The 21431-nt window shown below is 42.8% G+C and overlaps 1 protein-coding gene across 2 annotated transcripts in view; it reads right to left on the bottom strand.

The window, feature by feature from the left end:
• FSTL4 (follistatin like 4) overlaps positions 1 to 21431 on the bottom strand; it is a 235171-nt gene that overhangs the window by 160024 nt on the left and 53716 nt on the right. For both annotated transcript variants that reach the window (XM_009285930.2, XM_009285931.2), the window contains one exon: positions 4070 to 4318. In XM_009285930.2, coding sequence (XP_009284205.2) covers positions 4070 to 4318 — 249 coding nt within the window. The remainder of the gene's footprint in view (positions 1 to 4069; positions 4319 to 21431) is intronic.

The raw sequence follows: 21431 nt of genomic DNA, 5'->3' as shown, positions 1-21431 counted from the left end.
GAAAGGAAGGAGATAAGGGAATTCAACTGTATTGAGTGGTGTATGTGCAGCTTTCGCTGGCCAAAAATAGCGAGAGAAAAATGAGTGAAGAGACCAAGTGGGTGTAAAAAGTCAAAAGGAAAGAAAAATTAATAGAAGTGGAAAAAAGGGGACTACTGCTATGGGAAAACAAAGCATAGTCCAAATCACTGCACTAAAATGATATAGCTGCATTATCCAAGGCATTTATTCAAATAGGAACGTTTCCAGGCCAACTGCTCATTTTGTACGTCTGTGGGACAATTGTCATTATGAGCACAGATATCTTTCCAGTTTTCATGGGTATTGGGAGTGCTTTTAGGGAAGATGAACTTCTTTCTTCTCCTCTTTGGCAAAGAGCAGAAGAATTTTATCCTCATGTGTTTTGTTATCCAGTCAAAATCACCCACGCTCAAATCAAATGACTACAGAAACTCACAAAACAGTGAAAATATATAAAACCAAAAAACCCCGCCACATAGTAGAGAAGTCTTAAATAGAACATTTTCCTGTGGGAAAAACAAACTATATTTCATACCAGTGAAGACAACCGGATCAAGGAGAATTTGAGCAGCTATGAGTAGGAGTGACAGTTCTCCTGAGACCTCTGGATGTACGACTTCTGCTTTATGGTATTTCCCTTTGGGGTCCAAACTCCTAAGTGAAGTTTTCCACTTGTTTATCATTTGCTTTGTCAACTGAGAAACAGGGATGGCATTTGTATTTTTGTGCATGGCAGCACCGGGGAACTGTGCTGCACGATGAAGCCTGGGGAGATCTCTCCTGCTGGGTCCTCTCATTGCTTCCCCGCATTTCCACGCGCTCCCACCTTGGGTGTCGTGTCCATTCGCCAGCCCAGCCAGCCCAAGCCTTGGGCATGGTGGTCAGCTCAGCCCAAAGTCTGCACATCAAGGACTGACACTCTCCATGAAATCTTTCACAAACACAACGTTGATGCAATCTACCCATGTTTGCCGATACCAGAGAGCCGATGTTTCCACGCGGCCCACCCTCACCCAGCAGGTCTGTGTGATTTTCCAGGTTGCTCTGAGAGACATGGATTAACTTCAAAATGCCACGGGGAAATCTGGATGTCTGAAGGCACACAAGTTTTTTTTTATCTTCTTGGACTCTCAAGGTTTCAAGGAGCCATTTCATTCTAGGCTGGGCAAAGAAGAAATCGTTCATTTGCCCAGAGCCAAATTCTCTTCTGCTCTTCCTAATACTAATGCTAGTACAGAATGAAACGCTAGTGAGGTAGCACAAATCAAGCAACGCTTCTAGTCACATGCGAGTATTTGCTATACACCAGTATTTACAGAGCACTTCGAGTGATGAATATGTTAAAAGACCTAAAAAATCCTTACCCAAAATACACAAAACAAGATCTTTGCTGTTTGCTTTGCTGTCAAGTTTACTGTGGATAGACCTAGCTCAAAGTGGAATCAGAGTATTTGATCTCTGTCATACTTCAAGGCCATCCAGTTTGACACTGATAACTGGGTAAACTGGCAGAGCACACAGATGCAATCTGCGGTGTCCCTCAGCTCTACGCAGGGACTTAAGTCTTAATTGAAGAAGTCAACTGGGACAAAAAACCATGAAGCAGCCCACTCATCAGCCTAATTGTACTCAAATAATTAAACTATCTACTTGGTAGAAGACAAATAGAAAGTATGTGCCTCCTGACAGATGTACACCTAATATCCAGCTGAAACAATACATTTTGCACCTTTAAGATTTTCCTCCAGTCAAAGTCTTACACTTTGTTACATTTATAATGTTGCTTATAAACCTGTAGTTTATTTGCTTACTACAAATTTCTATTTAAAAGAAAAGACTATCATTCCTGATTTACAAATAGGAGACTAAAGTACAAAGAAATAAAAAGATACACAGAAGGTTACTTAGGAACTGCATGGCAGAAACGAGGGCTGAAGCCAAACATTCCTATGGAGTCCCACTCTGTGGGATTATTCCCCCCTTTAAGGTAGACTTTTTTCTACGTTTTATCTCTGCAGGCACTGGTGGGAAGTACTTTTTTTTACTTATTCATGCACGGAAGAGAAGTGAGTTTGTTTCTTTCTTCCCTTCCACAAAGCTGTTACTCTGCTGAAAAGCAGATTTAAAGCAGTGCTCCATGGCAGGAGTTTAAGGGTTACTTTAAACTGGGACACAAAACTACTACTTTCTGACATAATTTCATGGTGTGTTCAGGAAAGTATTCAAGCATGACATTGTATCATTAGGTATAATACAGCCATTGCAGAGGCACTGATTACTGCAATGAGAACTCATTTTCTTTAACACTATATGCGATAAGGAATGAATAAAAACCCAGGCCAGAAACATCGTTGTAAAAAGGTAGGCTATGTACAAGAATGAAAAAAACTGTCTGAAGACACCTTTTGGGGAGTCAGGGAAAGAAAACCCGCTGCATCAAGTGGGGTCAGGGAGCTGCTGAGCACCTCTGAAATTAAGATCTGTATTTCTCCTTTCTTTGGGAGGTTTCTCATGCTGCAGTCCCATCTTCATCTTATTCAGGGATGGAGGCAGTTTCCAGCCACGTCCACGCCCTGATCTGACTCAACACCCTGAGGCAGAAACACTAGCAGGAGGAGCAAGGCGCAAGCATCCTTTTCAGATGCTCCTTTTTAAGGTGACAAACAAAAATCCCTCTTCACCTTGACCTGCTCATGTGCTGTCTCTCCAAATATGCCTTTAGGTGACCCCTTTCCATGATTAACTTCATACAAGGTCTATTGATCCTAGACCTGATTACCTGCTTTGGCAAATTTAGAGCGTGCCTGTGACCAACTAACCCAGCTCAGCTGGTGTTCACCGAGTCAATCCTCTGAGCAGCTCCTCTGTCTCATCCACAGCCAGACCCCCAAAATAAATGAGACTTTGCAATGCAGAGCAAAGCAGTGCCTAGATAGCTCTGGAAATTTTGGGCTGGTCTCTGTCTCTGGGCCTCCTCCAAGGCACAAGAACAGTAATGCTTTTCTATCTCCAAAGGGTATCACGAGAATATATTAAGACTCGTCGAATGGGCTCCTGTTTCTTAAATAGGCTCTTCTAGCATCATGCATTCGCATGTGTTAGTAAACGAGAAGCTGTCACGGATAGCTCTGTATACAGCCAAGCTCCTCAGGGGCTCAAGTGCCCAGCGAGCTGAAGATAAAGGATTTATTTTCATATTTGATCATGTAAATGTCACTGGAGGTATTTGCAAGAACCCACTCAAATCTTTCTGTAGGTATATGGAGTCATATCTGACAATGAGCCTTCAAGATACACTCTAGCGAGGCCTTTATAAGACCTCTCATTAGAAGTAAAATAATTTACGACTTTTTCCACTCCCTGGCATTTTATCACACGCTCCTGCTACTGCAGCCTCACTTGATTTGTGACAGGATGGTACACGGCATACAAAATATTAATGGAAAAGACACAGGACTCCATCCCTTTGGGGATTTGGTGCAGTGATGATAATGAAATTTGCTACTGAACCAGTAAAACAGCTGAAGATGCACGCGTCCTGCTGGTAACCAGAACTGTCTTTAAAATTATTTAAGTCTCTGTTCTGGCAGTACACGTCCCACCCCTCTTATTTCATCTAAACAGCTCCTTTCCTGTGCCCATGTCATTTGCATAAGTAGGTTTTTGTTTCTCATTTTTGCAACAAACTTCTTGTAATACCATATACTTTTTCTTAATGTCTTTGTCTTGTTCAAAGCCCTACCAAATGAATTACATTGTAAAAAGTTATTACACTGCAAGTTGTCAGTACTGAGCAACATACACAACGCATACAGTGACGTTAATTATTTACCAGTTCCCAGTTTGATTGCATTTTGGGTGGTGATCACACTCAAGGGCTTAATAGCTGCATAAAACATTGTGTTATGTTCTACAGTGTCCTAGAATAAATCATCCTTGAAAAATTTCTCTCTTAGAAATAAAACAGACCGTTTGGCCATTTATCAAGATTACAGTAAGATGAGTGATGAAAGTTCTACAGAAGTATTTATTTTTAATGATGCCCTACCTTTGAAGAAACAGTCCTTGCTGTGGATAATGTAGATTTTCTTCCTCTGCAGACAGGAGGCTCGATGCAGTTGACAGTGATTTTCATAAAATTTGCCATCAGATCCACACACGGGCATGTAGCTGGACTTGCAATCTTCTACGCATCTGCACTCGGGCTGGTTGGTGTCCTTGTTCACGACACACTTGCTCCCCCGGCCGCAGTACTTCTTCTCACACGATGCATGCAGGCCGTCCTGCCCATAAAGCACTGGGAAGAGCAGAAAAAGTCAGTGAGCAGTATTTGCCTAACAGACCGTACTCGTCTGATGTAGCAACACAACAATTACAGGAGCAGGAGCTACAGGGTTTCTGAGGGGAAAAAGCACCCCGCTTTGAATATCAGCACAACTGCAGTTTGGAGAATGTCTTCACATCTGTGCTCCCAGACCTCCAGCTCTCACTCATCACAACATTAAGCGTGTGCTAAAAGGGTTTTATTGAAAAGCGATGGACATAGGGCCGTTTGTTCTTTCAGCCCTTTGCGAAACTATACCCTAGAATAAAATCCCGAGAGAGTATTTCAGTGCCATGAGTTTGGCCATGAGTTACACTCAGAAAGCAATTCTGAAAACCTACGCTCCTCCAGCCACAAAACCCATGAGGAGCTTCATTTCAGGCAGCAAAGTGCCCTAAGTGATGGCACTTCAGTTCTGTACCGGTGTCCGTATTCAGAGTCTAACTTCCACTCTGTGAGCCAGAAGCAGAACATCCCCAAGGCTAAAATTCACACAGGTTTCAATGAAAGCTCAGACAGACAATCGCTGAGAGCTTTTGAAAAAAATAACCCCCAAGAAAGACTTATCACTGAAGTGAAGGGAATATTATGGGAAGATGCTTCTCGCTGTAAAAGTGACCATCAGTATCTATCCCTACGCTCTGAATAAATGACATACGATGAAAAATAACTTTCTACGACTTTTAAGAATTCATTGGATATAATGTTCTGAACATTACTGTGCTATCTGCTGTTTGATACTGTTAAAGGCTAAGGAAGCTGCCCTTGTGCTATAACATCTTCTGCTTCTGAAGTTTCCTCGCTTAAAGGCTTACAACAGAACTTTATTATAATTCATACAGGACAGGGCACTTCCAAACAAGCCACTACTCAGAGCAATAATTAGCATTATGCTCAATGAAGAGAGTTTCAGGAAATTAGATTATTCTATGCTAATTGGAGTACACAAAGTTGAGAATTACAAAGGGATGCTGCAAAAGGCATAATTAAAGCAGGAATAAACATTTCATAGCGCACAGCCTGCTGCCAGCCTTGCGCAGCCTTCCAACAGCAGCAGCCTCCGGCTGCACCCACGCCAGTGACTCGGCCTGGACCAGCAAGGAGGTTCTGAAGCAAATCCCTGTTGTCTACATTTACCACCCGTAGGTTTGGCTCTCGGCAAGGTTTCAGTGTACGCTTTCTTTCAGAGGAAGCTCAGGTGGAAGCACTGCTCCAGATGTGCTCCAGCACCCAACAGGACGAATCCTGCAGCGGCTGCAGCACCACAACATCCTCCAAAACGCACCCGAGGCTCTGCCCTTCAAAGATTTTTCAAGCAGCAGAACTGTTCAGCCTATGAGAGCAGACCAGATCTCATCCAAAGACACCCCCTCATCACATGTAATGGAGATGTGAGGAGCATCAGCACTAGCTACCTCAATCTATTGATCCTTTTTTATCATGCTAAATTCCTTGCTAACATCGACATAGCCCCTGCCTGCCCAGCATTTTATGCCCGTATGAAATGTCCCAGTATTGAAGCTCCATTTCACCTAATAGTGATCAAGGGGTTAAAGCGTGTGCACAAAGAGAAGCAAAAGTTTCTACAAAATCCCATTTTTCTTGGTCCCTGTTAAGCCTTTGTTTTTATCACTGTAAATCAGAAAGGGAAAAAAATCTGTTATTGGAGGATTAACTATTTGACTCAATAACTCATTAAAATGCCTCCAACTTAGCAAGCTAAGAAATATTGACTTTTCCTGACTTGTAATAAACTAGAAGGTCAAAGCATCTCTGAGCAGTGCAAAAAGTACAGTCCCTGGAAGGAGTATCTGAATATTCTTTGTTTACTTTACTAATTGTTCCAGAGTTTCTGCAAAATGTCCTCAGGAACGCAAATTCTGTGACCTCTGGGAGACCTCACTGCCAAGGCCATCTGCATTTATGGTGTCTGCTGTAGACCAGAGCAGCACGAAGGATCAGGGCTTGAGGAAGCCCTTTTCAAGCATCCTCCTCCTCTTCCTCCTCCTCTCGGTGGCAGGACCTGCACCTGTACAGGCACTTGGCTTATCCATCACAATGTGCCTTCAAAAGACATGTTTTGGAGACTGCTGTTGATGCTAAAGATATTAAAAAAAAACCCAAACACCCAAGATTCAGGAGCTATTATTGTCTATATAAACGTAATTCAGATACAACTACAGCAAAGCCCTTCCTGTGCTGTCTTGATCGCTAAAAATTGATCTCTCAGAGCTAGCACCAGCTGAGGACTGCACCATACGTCTCGCTGAAGGTTATTTCTGCCTCCTCATTCACAGTGGGCTGCTCTGATTTAATGCATCAGGTCACACCTGGGCAGGCCACATCTGCACCCTGCCCCGACAGCTACCGCAGGCACCGGCAGCAGCAAAAATCCTCTTGGAGCCTCAATTATTTTTGGTATTTTGATTTTTACTATAAACTTAGGATTACTGAAGACAAACACTATTCCTATTGCAACGGAAGTTTTAAGTTTTTTAATGATACAAAGATTTGGTTAAGCACCAGCTTATGGAAAAAAGAAAAAAAAGACAAAAATACTTTGGCTTTTCTTCGTCCACCCCGGTTACTATGGAGAAACCGCAGAAAGCGTGTCTGTGTTTATGCCTCATTCGTTTCATTCAGTTTGGTTTATTCTGTGTTCCCAGATGGAGAACTCCTGTTCAACCACACCTAAGTTGGGTAAGGGGGTAGGCAGGATACCCCACAAACAGCCAGAAAGGAAAGATTCATGTACTCAGGAATCCTGATGCGTTTCTACTAGTCCAAGCCCTCCGAAATCTGTGTGTCAGCAAGCAGAGTGTTAACATGGGACGTCTTTGCCAGAATCTGATAATGTTGATAGCAGCTCTTTAATTCAATTACTATTTGCATAATCCTTTGAAGAACTAAAGCTCGCCACAAGCACACACAGACGTACAGACGGACCCTCCGCCCAGGAAGGACAGTAACGGGATGCGAAACAGAAGGGAGCCAGTGGAAATCAAGAGGAAAGAAGGTATTTTACTGTAAAAGCAGTGTTGTCTTTATCCAGGTAATTAATCGATCCAGAGCATCACCACACACCACGGAAAGGGACGTTCCTCGATTGCATCGAGGTGCCTGCTCCAGCTGATCCCATGGGCAGCACCCAAGCCAGGAAGGACACCGGCGTGTAGCTCAGTGGCGTGAAATGCGCCTGCCATCACTATTTTTTGTCACATTATTAAAAGTGACTGAATTCCCCACTCTTACAAGGATTATTAAAAACAGAAATGGGAAAGGTAATCAAGTGAAACTACCAACTAACTGCTCACAGTATTTACGAGCCCCACTGTACTGCACGGAAAAAGGCATAATTTATTTAATTTATTAGTTGCAAAGAAAGTCATTTACTTCCATAATTTATTTAATTTATTAGTTGCAAAGTCATTTACTTAGGTTAAAAATTGATCATCTTGCAAAACAAGCCACTTTTCAACACTAATTAAGTTTACCCAACATGGCTAGAGTCTGAGTTGTTATACTGTATTAAAGTCAGCAGGATGGAGAGAGGAAGCCCATTCGCATACACCCATGAACACACTTGACTTCTCAAATCGGTTTCTGGCTGCCCCTGAGCAATTTGGAATTCCAGTGGAAAACCAACAAAAGCCTTGTGCAGGCAGTAAATTAGTTTAGGAATTTCATAAGGCTGTTTAGCAGGCTGCCTTCATCTCAAGCCAGACTTCAATAAGAAAATGAAGATGTCATTGCGACATTGGAGAACACGCATCCTCTGGCAGCTCATTAATTCATAAAGACAGAGACCTCATCTACCTTTTACACGCCACTAAATATGTTACAGATCAGACTAAAGCTTACAGACAATTTTTTTACTCCCAAATACAACCCTATTCCTTACTTCAGCAAAAAGAGTTCAAGGGAAGGTTGGGTTCACGACAAGCACTGACTTCAATTAAGACCAACCAGACAAACCCATCACACATACAGCAAAACCAAAAACCGAACAGCTCTATCATATCGCTACTCAGAAGAAGTTGCTTATACACTGCAGAAATGTAAATTACTACATTTACATGTAAAAAGCCAGTTTGCCCTCAAGTAACAGTGAGCTCCTGCAGGCAGCTGGACATCCAGTTTTACTGCTGAAGGAAAAAGTTTAGATGTTACATCAGGACCGGAGCCAAAACTGGAAGCTTTAATGATGGGGCACTGGAGACTGGTATAACTGAAACTGGAAGCTTCTACCCCAAGTCCTTCAAAGGCAACGCTGCACCTTGCAAATGTTGTAACAAAATAAAAATCAAATCAAACCCTCTATAACATGATAAAAGTATCCAGTCTCTAAACTTAGTTCGTTACTTCCATTAGGTAAACCGGTGAGGTAACAGGTCATGAGCTATTCCTCCGGCATCCTGACATCATTTTTCCTTTCCCACATTAAATAATCTTCTATGGTCTAAAATGTCACACCTGTACACACTATTTACTGCTGAAAAATATACGTTGCCAGTACACGCAGATATATATACACACAATGCATACGCACATAGGTGTATGTGTTCAAGTATGTATTTACATGTAAATTTACATTATACATGTAAATACATGTATTGCCAGTACACGCAGATATATATATGCACAATGCATACGCACATAGGTGTATGTGTTCAAGTATGTATTTACATACATCTATTCACATACACAGACATATACATGTATAAGACCACCTAGACACTTCCCATACACTTGACTTGCCACAACTTCACTTTTGCTGATGAGACGAAATCAGATGCTGCAGCACGGTGCCCTAAACTTTCCTCCCCCAGCACATAACTCAATATACATCTTGAATAACTCATGGCTGGAAGTAACAAACGTTCAGATGCGTGACTACTGCACCTGGCTTCTGTTCAGTTAGCAAATGCGTGCGCTACAAACATTGTTAATGCCGCAATAAAATGAGAAAGGAAACATAAAGCAGGAATTTCGTAATAATCTGCTCTGTGAGTTTCTCGGTTTTTCATTGCATGCCTGTTATAAAAGTGGAAAGGCAGAAAAGCCATGGTAAATCACCTGGAATAGGGGCATGGCAACAGTGCATTCACCATCTCCGTTACTAGCCTTTGGTGCTATAATTTATACATTTTTATAAAGCAAAACCAGTGGCTTATCCTAGAGAACAATACAGAAAATGAGATGTGCTTCAAGCATACATTTTGCTATGGACGCAAACTATTTTCTTTCAAGGTCCAGGAGATAACTGTGTGTATGTATGCGTGTGCATCTTTGAGCAGGATGGAGGGGGACACATCAGCCTCGGAAGGGAAGGACAAAAAAAAAAAAAAATCAGTCACTTTTACTAATTTAGATGCTCTACACGAAACAAAAGACAGGATGACGTGGAAAGGCTCCTTGGAACAAACACTAACAAACCTTCCCAGATGGCCACGTTAATTCAGGAGGACTCTTGCAGAGCTGAAAAACCAAAACAGAAACACCAAAAGGAAAGTAAAATCTAGTCTGGAAAGGAATATTGCGACAAATAGTTACACCGATGACACCAACACCAAGGGAGCTGCTTAATCTGTGTCTACAGTTTAACATCAAATACAAACAAACTGGAATTGCTCAACCAAAGTTCAGTAACAACGTGCAGTTATTCTGCAAATAACACCAAGGAAGCACTCAAAAATTATAGGGAAATTTTCTGTATCAATTTTTACATCTGAAAATGGGGATTAGTGTTACTTTCAATATCTGTCAGGACTATGAAATCCATTAGAGGTGATACCATGAAAAGGCATTTGAAAATTTCAAGTAACTACAGTAATTCCTTATGTAATTAGCCTAGTTTTTGTCCCATTTCAAATCCATTTAACCATTGTGAGATCAAAAGCTTCATTAAATATTATTTTTGGATGATACCATGGTTTATGAGGGTACTAACGTGAAAAAAGAGGCAACAGACATGTACAAATCAAAAGATCCCAACTACGTAAAGCATATACGCAGATTGCTGAGAAAGAAATACCAGCCAACATAAGAGAGCATATATATTTAGATCCTTGCCATGAAACTCTACCATGCACAATTTGCTTGATTGTTCTCTTCTTGGAAGAGCTACTAAAGAGATGATTCATAAAATTGCTCTTTAGTAAATGCTTAGATAAAGTTATCTATGATAGGTACTACATATCGGAGGCAGTTTTATTACATTACCACTGTGCAGCAAGTATAGACATAGACCTAAATCTGCTGGACTGCTGTGCTGCGCAGCTCCTGTTGGCACCACACCTCACCCTGTGTTTGCAAGCTGTCTAGCAGGTCCCCACAACCAGGCAGCCAAGAAACGTCACAACATGACTATATGACCAGTATATTGCCTGCATTGATCAGAAGGATTTAATCTAGTGTTTCCTTGGGCACCCGTATTTACAGCGTTGTGAGTAACCCAGTGAAGCTGGGTAGCAGTGTGTGTGTATGCACATGCATGTGTGCGTGCACATGTGTGTATTTTACTCGATTGCGTATTTAATTATCTCAGTATTGCACAGTCCAAAGAGTGCAGAAACTTTCCAGTATCAGATCTGGAGGGAACAGATCACATTAATACTTTGGTTTCTTTGGTTAAGACTCCGTACCAGAAGAATGCACTCTTCTGAAGGAAGGCAATGAAATTCCCACAGGTCAATGTTCAAAATCAGTCTTGTTGCCTTTAATCTTGCTCAGCAATCTCCTGGCTGCCCCATTCCTTCACTCTTACTCTCAGGACCAGCCTTACTCCTCTCCTTGTTTTCAGTGGTCTTTTATCCTTTGACCAGCACAGCAAACCCTAGCACTCTACGGGCTACTATAAAAGACATGAGAAATCAATAACGCAGTGTCATGCATCTTTCTGCTATTCCTTCAATGAACTTCTTGTGGCAGAGACTACGAGGAAGTTAGAATCCAATAACAACATGACTGTAGATGACTTGCCGGTTTTCCTGGCGATTTCTCCAATTACATCACCAGTGGAGTTGCTGGAGGCAAGCTGAGCAGTCTAGATCCTCCCAGTTATCTGCATTATTAACCTTTAAATCTGTCCATGCATGTCGTGTTTTGCTCGCTCCCCTCTCCCCCCGGACACACCATCTGAGGCTTCCCCACGCCACCCCGAGGGTTGCCTGCCCTGCATCTCACTTCCCCTGGCTCCTCCACCCTCCGGAGCCACAACTCATCGTGAACCCGGAGTCCTCCACAGTGCTACCCTCAAACCTCCTTGGCACAAGGCAGCAGTCTCTCACTTCCACCTATTTTTCAACATCCGATTCCAAAACTTTTAACAATTTTACCCACGCTTTGACCATTTCTACTTGGAGGAGGGTGAAATCCATAAACCAAGTGTATTGGGCCGTGCTGCAATGGCAGAGGGACACGCATGGCCGTTGCTTATCACGCCTATGTAAAAACACAGGACATCTTGCAATATTAGCAATGGTTCAAGAACAAAAGATGCCAGGTTTCCATCTGAGGGGTATTCTACAGTCTCACAGAAATCTCCCCTTTTTCTATTTTTTTGACTCATTACTTTGCAATGAGAACATTTATCAGAAAATAATTGCATTTGTTTATTGTACGCCTATTTTCCCCTTACATATGCACAAACCAAATGTTATTTCAGATTGGATAGAAAGATGTTTTCAGTTTCCTATTTATTTTCTCATTCAGTGCATCAGTTTATAAGGCTCATTGAGGAAAAAGAACAGAAACAGAAAGCCAGCTCATCATCGTGTTTGTCTCAAAAACAGAACATTATCCTGTTTATTTCTGGTTGGAAGAGGAATAGATAACAAGCTTTTATAATTAATACCCATTCAGCTTCCTTATTACATTATTCTTGAATTCCACTCTTAGTAAAAAGAATCATCTTGCTTGCAACAAATTGTACCGGTGCCACCGCACGAGGTTTCAGCATGATTGATTATAGAGACCTCAGCTAGCGTCATCACAGCGATGCTGTGTCAGCACTTCCATTAGCGTTTCCTCTTCTTTGAGGTGCACGTTGCACGTTTGAACCTTACAAATGAAGCTGCATTCTTGAAAAACATTTTTCAAGCTACGTTAAAGCACAGCCCAAAAATGTAAAAGAGAGAGAAACACCAGACTTTCACCCGTTTCCCTCGCTGCTAGAAAAGGATGGAGGCTGGCACTGGGTACAACCTAAATATACAGTAATTAACTACCAGGTCTTCCAGTAACTTCCATATTATATTATAACGCTGGTTATTAGCGTAACTTGGAAACACTTTGTGACTTGGAGGAACGGGCTTCATTCTGCTCCACCAACAGAAACATTTAACTGCGCGAACAATAAAGGACAAGTACTCAAAATGGGAATCCACGGCAGAGCCGCCTCTCTGAGCCCCTACGCCCATCACACCTCCTCCAGCAGCCAGAAATAAGATTCTCAAACCAGCCACTTCTCTTTACCAAAGGAAAGCTCTTACCTTCAAAAGGAAGCAAGCATGAGCCTGCAAATCCACCTCCAGGAACAACTCAGTTTGGTCTGTTAAGACAATAAATCTACAGGGTCTTTTACTGTCCCTTCTCCTGCCCCTTTCTCCCACCTAGATTAATTTTCGAGGATAAAAGTTTCCAGAGGGAATCTATCAATAGCTGCATATATGTACAACTTGCAAGACTTCTATCATTTACTATTATGCATAAATGAAGGCAGACATCTGTGTGAAAATTAGGGACTGGATTCATTTTGTGAGTCTGTTTCTCAGCACTGATGTTTTTCTGTAAAAGCTGCCATTTGCTGGAAATAAATGGAGAGAAAAGGAAAAAAAAAAGTATTAAAACCTATTTAGTTGTAATGGGGTTTGTGTTAGTACAGGTGTTTTGTATTTGGGTGCTTTTTACTTCTGGGTGAAGTGTAATGCATGTTTGACTCATGGCTACTTTATTTGATTGAAGAGGCAGCCCCAGCAGCAGGATTAGTGGCATTCCTGCATCACATCTAAATCACCATAAACTTCCCACTGGAAACTGTTGAGGTTGCACAGTGTCTTTTCACATTTTTTTTTTTCCCCCCAAGACATTTCATTTATGTTTTTCTGACTAGATGCCTTAGAGCCTCACAGATTACAAGCATAGGAGCGTTACCATTTAACAGAGGTGTGAGGCAGGAGCCAAACAGGTCCATTATGGGGAGAATTAGAATCATGCAACTACTGAACGAGGATGTATTACATCTGCGTTGGGACACAGAAGAAAGGACATTTTTATAAATCAGTTCTGAGCCATCCTTCAGAAAGGGAAATAACTGGTGGAGGGACCTTCTTAGTGACTCCATGTAAGTTGTTTGCTCGTCTGCGTGCATGCCCTCTTTACATTCTTAATGAATCATTTAATTTCAGTCTATGAGAAAACTGCAGCATGCAAATGGTCTAAGGAGACAAAAGCCACAGAAGGAGCCTGCAGCGACAGATCAGCAGCAGCTTGGCTGACCTCGTGCTGCCTCCAAAGCCGCCTTCTCCATTGCTGGTTCAGCTTTGCAATCAAAAAGAACATAGGGAAAAGGAGAAGCTCTAGGGAATATAAGTTTGAAGAGTCATTGGCCAACACAGTATAACAGAAAGATTTCCTAGTTGTTGTCTGCAACCCCCCTGTGGTCTCCAAGACCTGCAGATCACCCACAGGACTCAGCAGGATATTCTGCATTTTTTGTAAGTAAGACTTTACTTGAAGTTTGACCTGGGCGTATGCTGAAGCAGCTGATCCGGCGAGTGATTTCCTTCTAGGTAAAGGGAGAAAAGACATTTTGGCATACCACATCCATGGTGACCCCCTGCTGAAAAGGCTTCAGAGAGACTCCAAAGAAGGTCAGTGGGACAGTGAGGAGAAAGCAGTGAGCATCACTAGCTGTGCTGGCACAAGAGAGGGGCCGGGACAGCCCATATTCCAGCCACAAACCCCACCAGATACCCCAGCCATTTTCCAGTTGAAGCTTCCTTGAAGCTGCTGGAACAATCGCATGGAAGCACTTTAAAAAGAAATCTGCATGTGTTTACATATTTATTTTTTAAACAGAAGAACCACTGCAGGAAAAGACCCAGCTATTTCTGACCATAACATGAAACAAACCCCTTGCTGAATAGAGAAAGTGGTGCCTCATCAGATGGAGCAAAGCACTGCTCAAACCTGCCCCCACCAGGTTTGGCTTACGCACAGTTGAAATTGTTTCAGCTGCTCTAAAACAAAAGAGAAACTTGAACTTCAAAGAGCAGAGGCCCAGCCTCGCCCACACCTCCTCCAAGCTAGCGGCAAAATCTTTCCTCCTAACCCTCCATGCTGGGAGCCCTGCCTCCAAAAACGCTGCACCAGAGAAATTAAATTTGCTGTATAAACAGGACAACGGGAGCGCTGCCTCACTGCTGTGCCAAACAGGGATGCACAGGACATCAGGGCACGGCAGGCATGCGGGGCACATCGCTCTCAGCGTGTCCAGGACTGTGTCCCACCTCGGGAGGGACGGCAAGGAGAGGGGGGTACAGGCGAACAGCCAGTGCTTCACAGAGCCAGCAGCTACCGCAACTTATGCCAAATACTTCATTACTTGAAAACCCACCCAGCTTTTTGAGCCCAAAGGGAAGCTTTCAAAATTAGCCGGTTGCTAGAGAGAGAGGCAAACTCAAAAAAACCCCAGGGCTGCCTTTAAAATTAGTAAGAACAGGACGTCTCTTTAAAATAGTATTTTTATATGCATTATGCAATGCTTTTCAGATAAGGTTCATAAAAACTATCAGGAACAAAGTACATTTGATTTAAAATGATAGCAAATCAACAAAACCAACATCTGCCAGCAGGACAGTCACAAAAGGCAAACGTATACATTTCATTGAGACTGCAAATAACTCTTAAATGAACACGTTACTGCCCAGTGATGATCTGCTCAGCAGCTCAAAGGCTGAACAAAGTTGTGTCGGCCGTGGGTTGAGGATGTTTTCAGATTGTTGCTTAAGTGAACACATGTAGGGAAAACTGGATTCAGATGCACGCACCGCCAGGCTGAGTGAGCCAATTTGAATTGGGGTGTCACCAAAACATATAAAAAAATACGACATACGCCCCAAATTCCCCAACTATAGATGTGCCCTAGCAACTCCCCATCCTCTAGTACAAGAGACCACAGTGCCTTCAAGCTTTAATTCAGTGCTGGTCGGTGGGAGTGCACAGTAAGTGCTCCGTGAGCTTGAAGCCAGCCTGAAACATTGCCACAGCGCGACACCAATCAATAACCATTTGCATTCGCCTTTCCCATTCTCTGTTATCTTTAATAAAGTTGTTTTCCAAGACTAAGAAATAAGGAGAAACACTATTTTCTAAGCAATCGCATCCAGTTCTTCTGTGCCTTGCGCTAATTTTGCAATTCTCCTCTGATTTAATTTTCTATTTGTTGGCTAACTCCAGGACACCGTTATACTCCAGGACTCCCGTATTTTGTGGACACACCATTTTGTTTCACTGCCTGCTCCATCTGGGGCCAGTGTTAATGCACAGAAACCTTTATGTCATATAGGACAACACCTTGACATTTTGGTCTCTGTCAGCAAAGGCACCCCAGACCTAAGAGCCCGTAGTTAATACCAAGCCTTTCGAGGCTCTGTCCTCGGGGCACATCTGTTTCTCACCCCCTTCCTGAAGATTTTACTTTCTCATCAATAAAGGATATTGCCCCGACTGTGATTGAAGATTTATCTCTTTCTTAAGACAGTTTGACTAACGATCCTGCTCCTGAATATCAGATTTCAAGATCTCTTCCTATTGCCGAGGTAAATAGCCCCAGTACACATCCACCCTCCTCTGCCAGCCCTGCCACATCATCCTAACCTGCACCAAGCGGTTGGAAGTATATGCAGCAACATCTTAAGCTCCTAAATTAAACAAAAGACAACTTTTTTACGCCCCCCCCCCCCCTCCAGCTTTTACTTCTCCCCGTGCTTCTTATACAAAGGATGATGGAAGAATTAATGACATTTCTACTGCATTACAAACCTTTTACTCCCTTCCATATTTGCTCTGTGCCGAAGGAAGCATTTTAACATGCATTTACCTGATGGAAGAGTTATAGGCTATTGAAAGGATAACGCAGTAAAATGAAAAACCTACTAAAAAGCTATTTTGAAAGTGTAAAGCCTTTAAACCTCACATACTGTTAAAACTGGCTTGGAGGGTATCAGTGCAGAAATGGAACATTAGCACTGAAACACTAACATTACCTGCTTTTTTTTTTTGTTCTGAGGAGCAGGAGTATCACCAGTGTCTCAGGTTGAGACTCACAATGTAAAAAGAAAAATCCAGAAGAGGTGAAAAATAGATTAAAAAAATCAGTAACAAATTAAGGGTTTCTGCAGTGGACGTACTTTTGTTTCAAACACGTTTAACTTAATCTGAATTTTCCCAATTTGCATAGCTGGGCATCTGGTTCAGGAAACTGCCCAGCAGGGCAGAGCCCTGCAGCCACCCACAACGAGCTTTATCCCCTCGCATGGCATCAGTGCTGGTCCACAGCCACGCTGAGAGTCCATCTAGGACTTACCTTGCTGCTAAACAAAGACGGCAGCCTGCACCTAGGGTGCGGGAGCACTCCTCATTCATTCACGCCAGGAAAGCGTGTGGAGAGCTGAATCTGAACGGGTAGATATAAAATAAGAGTACATGTATTCACCGCCTTCCCTTTGAAAGTGCTCTGTACAAGGAATACCAACACGGAACAACTGATAAAAAAAAAAAAATCAACAAAACGTTGTTTCCCTTGGAACACAAAGGCACCAAATGAAAACAAGAGGGTCACATTTAATAGCGGAAGAGGAAAAGCTTGGGATAAAAAGCAGGAATAAGCCGCAATCATCAGTCATCAACATCAGAGCATACTGGGCAAAAGCAGCATTACGGGGCTTTTTATTCTTTTAAGAAAGGGAATGGAATAAAATGCATTTCGGTGCAGGGCATATTTCACATGTTAAGCTGATCCACATGGATACAGCACAACTATACAAATAGAAGCATACAAGGTGTGCACAGACACCCATGAGGCTAAGGCAGTGATTACATCTGAATGTAGGTTAGATGAGCGCCATGAAAGCCCCAGAAAACCAGTGCCACCAGTTTAAAGCCGAGACACCTGATGAAGGGTGCCCAGCATGGAGCAGGCAGGCACTGTATTTCAGGTTTGAGGTTGGAATTAGGCTTTTCCATCAGCTTATGGTTCAAATTCCCTGGTGCCTTAGAAAAACTAAGTAAATCTACTCATTCTAAAATTGAGCGACAATGCAAGAAACTCCCCGGTCTGTCTTCCCAGTCTCTGTCATTACAACTGGCTCCTTTAGTTTAGCACGTGCAGCTCTCTGGCAGTTTTGGGGGAAAGATGCGATGATGAATCAGATCAAAAGAAATGCAAGAGGGGCAGCATTTTCCCCAGTTGCTTTGGACCACTGACCAGAAAGGAAAACAGAAGTGAGAGTCACTATATTGGACTCTACAGGAGTAAAGCGAGGTAAATAGGAACATCCCATGCTAAGGACACAGCCCTTTTCCCTATGCATGTAGAGCTCAAATTCATCAGCAAAGAAGAAACCGGTGCTGTCCCTTGACGAGGCACCCAGGTTCTCCCACCCTGCAGGGTCCACGCAGGACCCGCCACCACCTCCCCATGAGCCTGGTGTGCACGTACGCCTGCTGGAATATTTTGCAGCTCAGCATTTCGATACAGGAGCCCATAGCTTGCAAAGGAAACACATGAGTGGCGAGAGAGGGATGACTGGAACAGCCTGGGGAAAAGTTCACTTTCAAAGACATTTGCTTTCGAGACAAAAATCGTGTTCATTCACCCCCAGCGCGGCTCCTCACATTGCACCATTGCTCAGCAAGGGCTGGCTGCGCCCGCAGCTGCCAACAGCCCCCAGCCACGGCCGGACGATGCAGCCCTCCTCGCACCCTCATCTTCCCCGCACATGGCTCCATCAGATCAACTGCAGCACAAAATGACTTCAACCCATTCGTAATGGGAGAATATATCCAGCAGGCAAAATCCAGCTGGTATTTTGTGCCCACGGTAAATAGGATTACCGGCAGCAGAGAAAAGTGAAGTCCTCTGCTGAACAACGCACTGGGGATGGCAGCTGCTTTCCAGCCTTGGACTGCAAATACCATCTCGCCAAAGCTTTCTGTACTAATGGGGCCCATTTTCTCTATAGGAAAGGAAAAGGCAAGGAGAGAATTCAATTTTTATGCTTCCGAGTCTCCTATTGATGCGCATGTGTTCAACTACTTCCATTCTGAATAAAACCCAGCATGGGGAGATTCAAACAACTTCATAGCTGCTACAAGCTGGGATTGTCCAACGGCTAAAGCAAATGTTTTAAGAAAAAAAACAAACAACAAAAACCAGGGTTTATTTTATTTGACAATTTTCTGCACTAAATAATGTAGCACAGCTTTGACTTAAACAACCCATACTACTCAACAGAAATATTTGTTTCTAGCTAAAATACAAACCAGAGCTACCAACTATTCCCGTTCATAATCCTCACCAATGCCAACAGGTGTTGCATTTGCAGAGCAGGTCTCCACAGGGATCCGAGGGTGATTTACTGACTCCAACATGACTTGCAGGCACTAAATGGCTGCGCTGCCTCCAGGTTACTCAGGTGGAAGAATACACACAGTGCCCATTTCTGGGGAAAAAAGGTCTGAAACTGTCAATGAAAAGAAATCCCTCGGGTGTCACCGTGAAATGGAGTGAATGACCAGCCAGCAAGGAGGGGAGAGGAAAGAAAATGGGAAAACGAGAAAAAAGCAAATTGCTCTCAGTGTGCGATGGCAGGAGCGATCCTGAACCGAAACCAAGTTTCCCAAAAGTTTGCATTTAAAAAAATAACTGTCTCAACAGCATCCACTTAAGTGGATAAAACACATGAAAAATTAAAAATTACAAGATCTCTTCCCATGTAAATACCTCTCCAAGGCTCAGATTCCCAGGAACAGAGTTTAGGGGCAAGGAGAAAGACCATTTTTCTTGTTTTGTAATGTGAAAACCCAAAGCACATCCCTGGTTGGCAATGAAAGGGCGACCAAGCGGGTCAGCGGCTCGGCATCCCCAAGCCGGCACAAGGCTGCTTTGTGGGCTCAAACCCCCTTTACTGGGCCACCCCTGCCAGAGCAACCGGGCTGCAAAAGCTGTTTGAGACTTCTTCCCACTGGATTTGTTATGCACATTTGTGCTGGCAATTTAAATTGATTTTATACTGAAATATTGCTGTGGGATTAGATACCATCGCGTGAGGTGCAGATGTATTTAACACAATTAGTAGCAAATACATAGTTATTAAACAGAGGGGTGGGAGAATGAAAGACTCATAATTCAGTAGTCTTGCTTAAAGCAAATATTGCATTTTGAAAGGAAAAGCGAGAATCTCGTTTCTTCCCTTCTTGTGCATCTTTGCCAGCACAACTATTTCATGCGCTCGAACTAAATAAATGCCTGAACGTCTTTGAAGACATAAACTGGGATACAGCAAAGAAAGCTGCTAACACTGAGCTTTGTACTGCATGGTCCAAAGGGAGTCCACGGCAGGGACAAGGCAGAATGCATTAAATCTCAATTAGATCATAGTACACAACAAAGCACAGAACATTATCATCATAGTTGCTCACCCAAGGATTAAGTGGTTTCCTTCGGAGAGGTCTGCACTTGCAAAGCGTCTTGGGGACTGAGCGGCTCTTTGCGGTGAACAGCGGGCACCGCTCTGTATTCTTTTAATGAACTGCACCCATTAAATGCATCTCATAACCCACCCATACATGTAAAATACTGTAAGTGACAGACTGCAGGCTGTGAAGAGGCACAGCTCAATATTTTGGAAGTATTTCCAGAGTATTTTTAGCTAATGTATCTTACTGCTGACTGTCTGGATACGCCTGAATGTCAAAAATAGCAGTGTAGAAATAAAAATAAAAACCCAGAAAAATAAAGAAAATAAAAGAAGATAAAGCTTTGATGGCATACTTAAAACAAAACACATTAATAAGGTAATTTTTAAAGCCATTTTTAAAGCAATTATTTAGGCAATATTATAAAGTCATTATTTGCAAATGTGTTTGTTATACAATGCTTAGTATTAATAAACCCTCATAATTATGCATGCAAACAGTTTACCCTTGGTATTATAAATACAACCAGCTGAAGTGCACGCGACAGCCAGGCGTGCAGCGATGTGCAGGCAGGGCTGGGCAGGGCAGGCAGCAGCACCCAGCCTGAGTTCCTGCTGGCTTCTGCAGGCCAGCCCTGATGCACGAGCTGCTGCTACGGCAGCACCTCCTTCTGCAACAGGACCTGCAGGAGGATTTATTTGGCCACACGAAAGGATTTTTCATCCCATCCCCATCTCCTCTGAGCCAAACTAAGGTTCACTTCCATACAACTTCACAGCTCCGAAAGACTTTTTCTACTAACTGCTGTGTTTTTTCCCTTAGCAATACTTGCCATGACAGCTGACAGTCCTTATTTCTTCCACCCAGTCATTTCCATACCTCTAACCTCTGCCGTCTCCACTCCAAGCACAACTTTTGTCTAAAATCTTCCAGCACCCGACATTTCAAGTGCTATCAGCAAGGACAGAGTTCACCCAGGCAGCCCACTGCAAAGAGTTTGCATTTTACTCCTAAAGATCAGTTAATGAAGTGCAAAACTTCAGGGCTGTTTGATTAAAGAGCTAATGCTTGTAAAATCAATATGCTAGGGAGTGAAGCTTTCTTCATATTTAAGCATGGGAAAAAAAAAAGTCTTAAATTTTATGTAGCATTCAAATGCAACAACAGGAGTGCAGACACACTGTTTGTCAGCATCTGTAGCTGTTTTATATAATTTACAAACACCCGCTGTTAGTACACCTTAAAAAACACACATTATTCAATAAATGCTGCGGAAATTATCTTAAAAGCGGCAGCGCCTTGCTTCGCTTCTACAAAAGCGCTATGATATCCGCACACTGCATTAACATCTTTTAAAAGGTTTCCCTTTCTGGGGAGCAGTATG

This window comes from Aptenodytes forsteri, unplaced genomic scaffold (assembly GCF_000699145.1).
Source record: "Aptenodytes forsteri isolate BGI_AS27 unplaced genomic scaffold, ASM69914v1 Scaffold54, whole genome shotgun sequence".
NCBI classification, from domain to species: domain Eukaryota; kingdom Metazoa; phylum Chordata; class Aves; order Sphenisciformes; family Spheniscidae; genus Aptenodytes; species Aptenodytes forsteri.
Note: the sequence above shows the minus strand (reverse complement) of the source record. Positions and strands in the feature narration are given on the sequence as shown.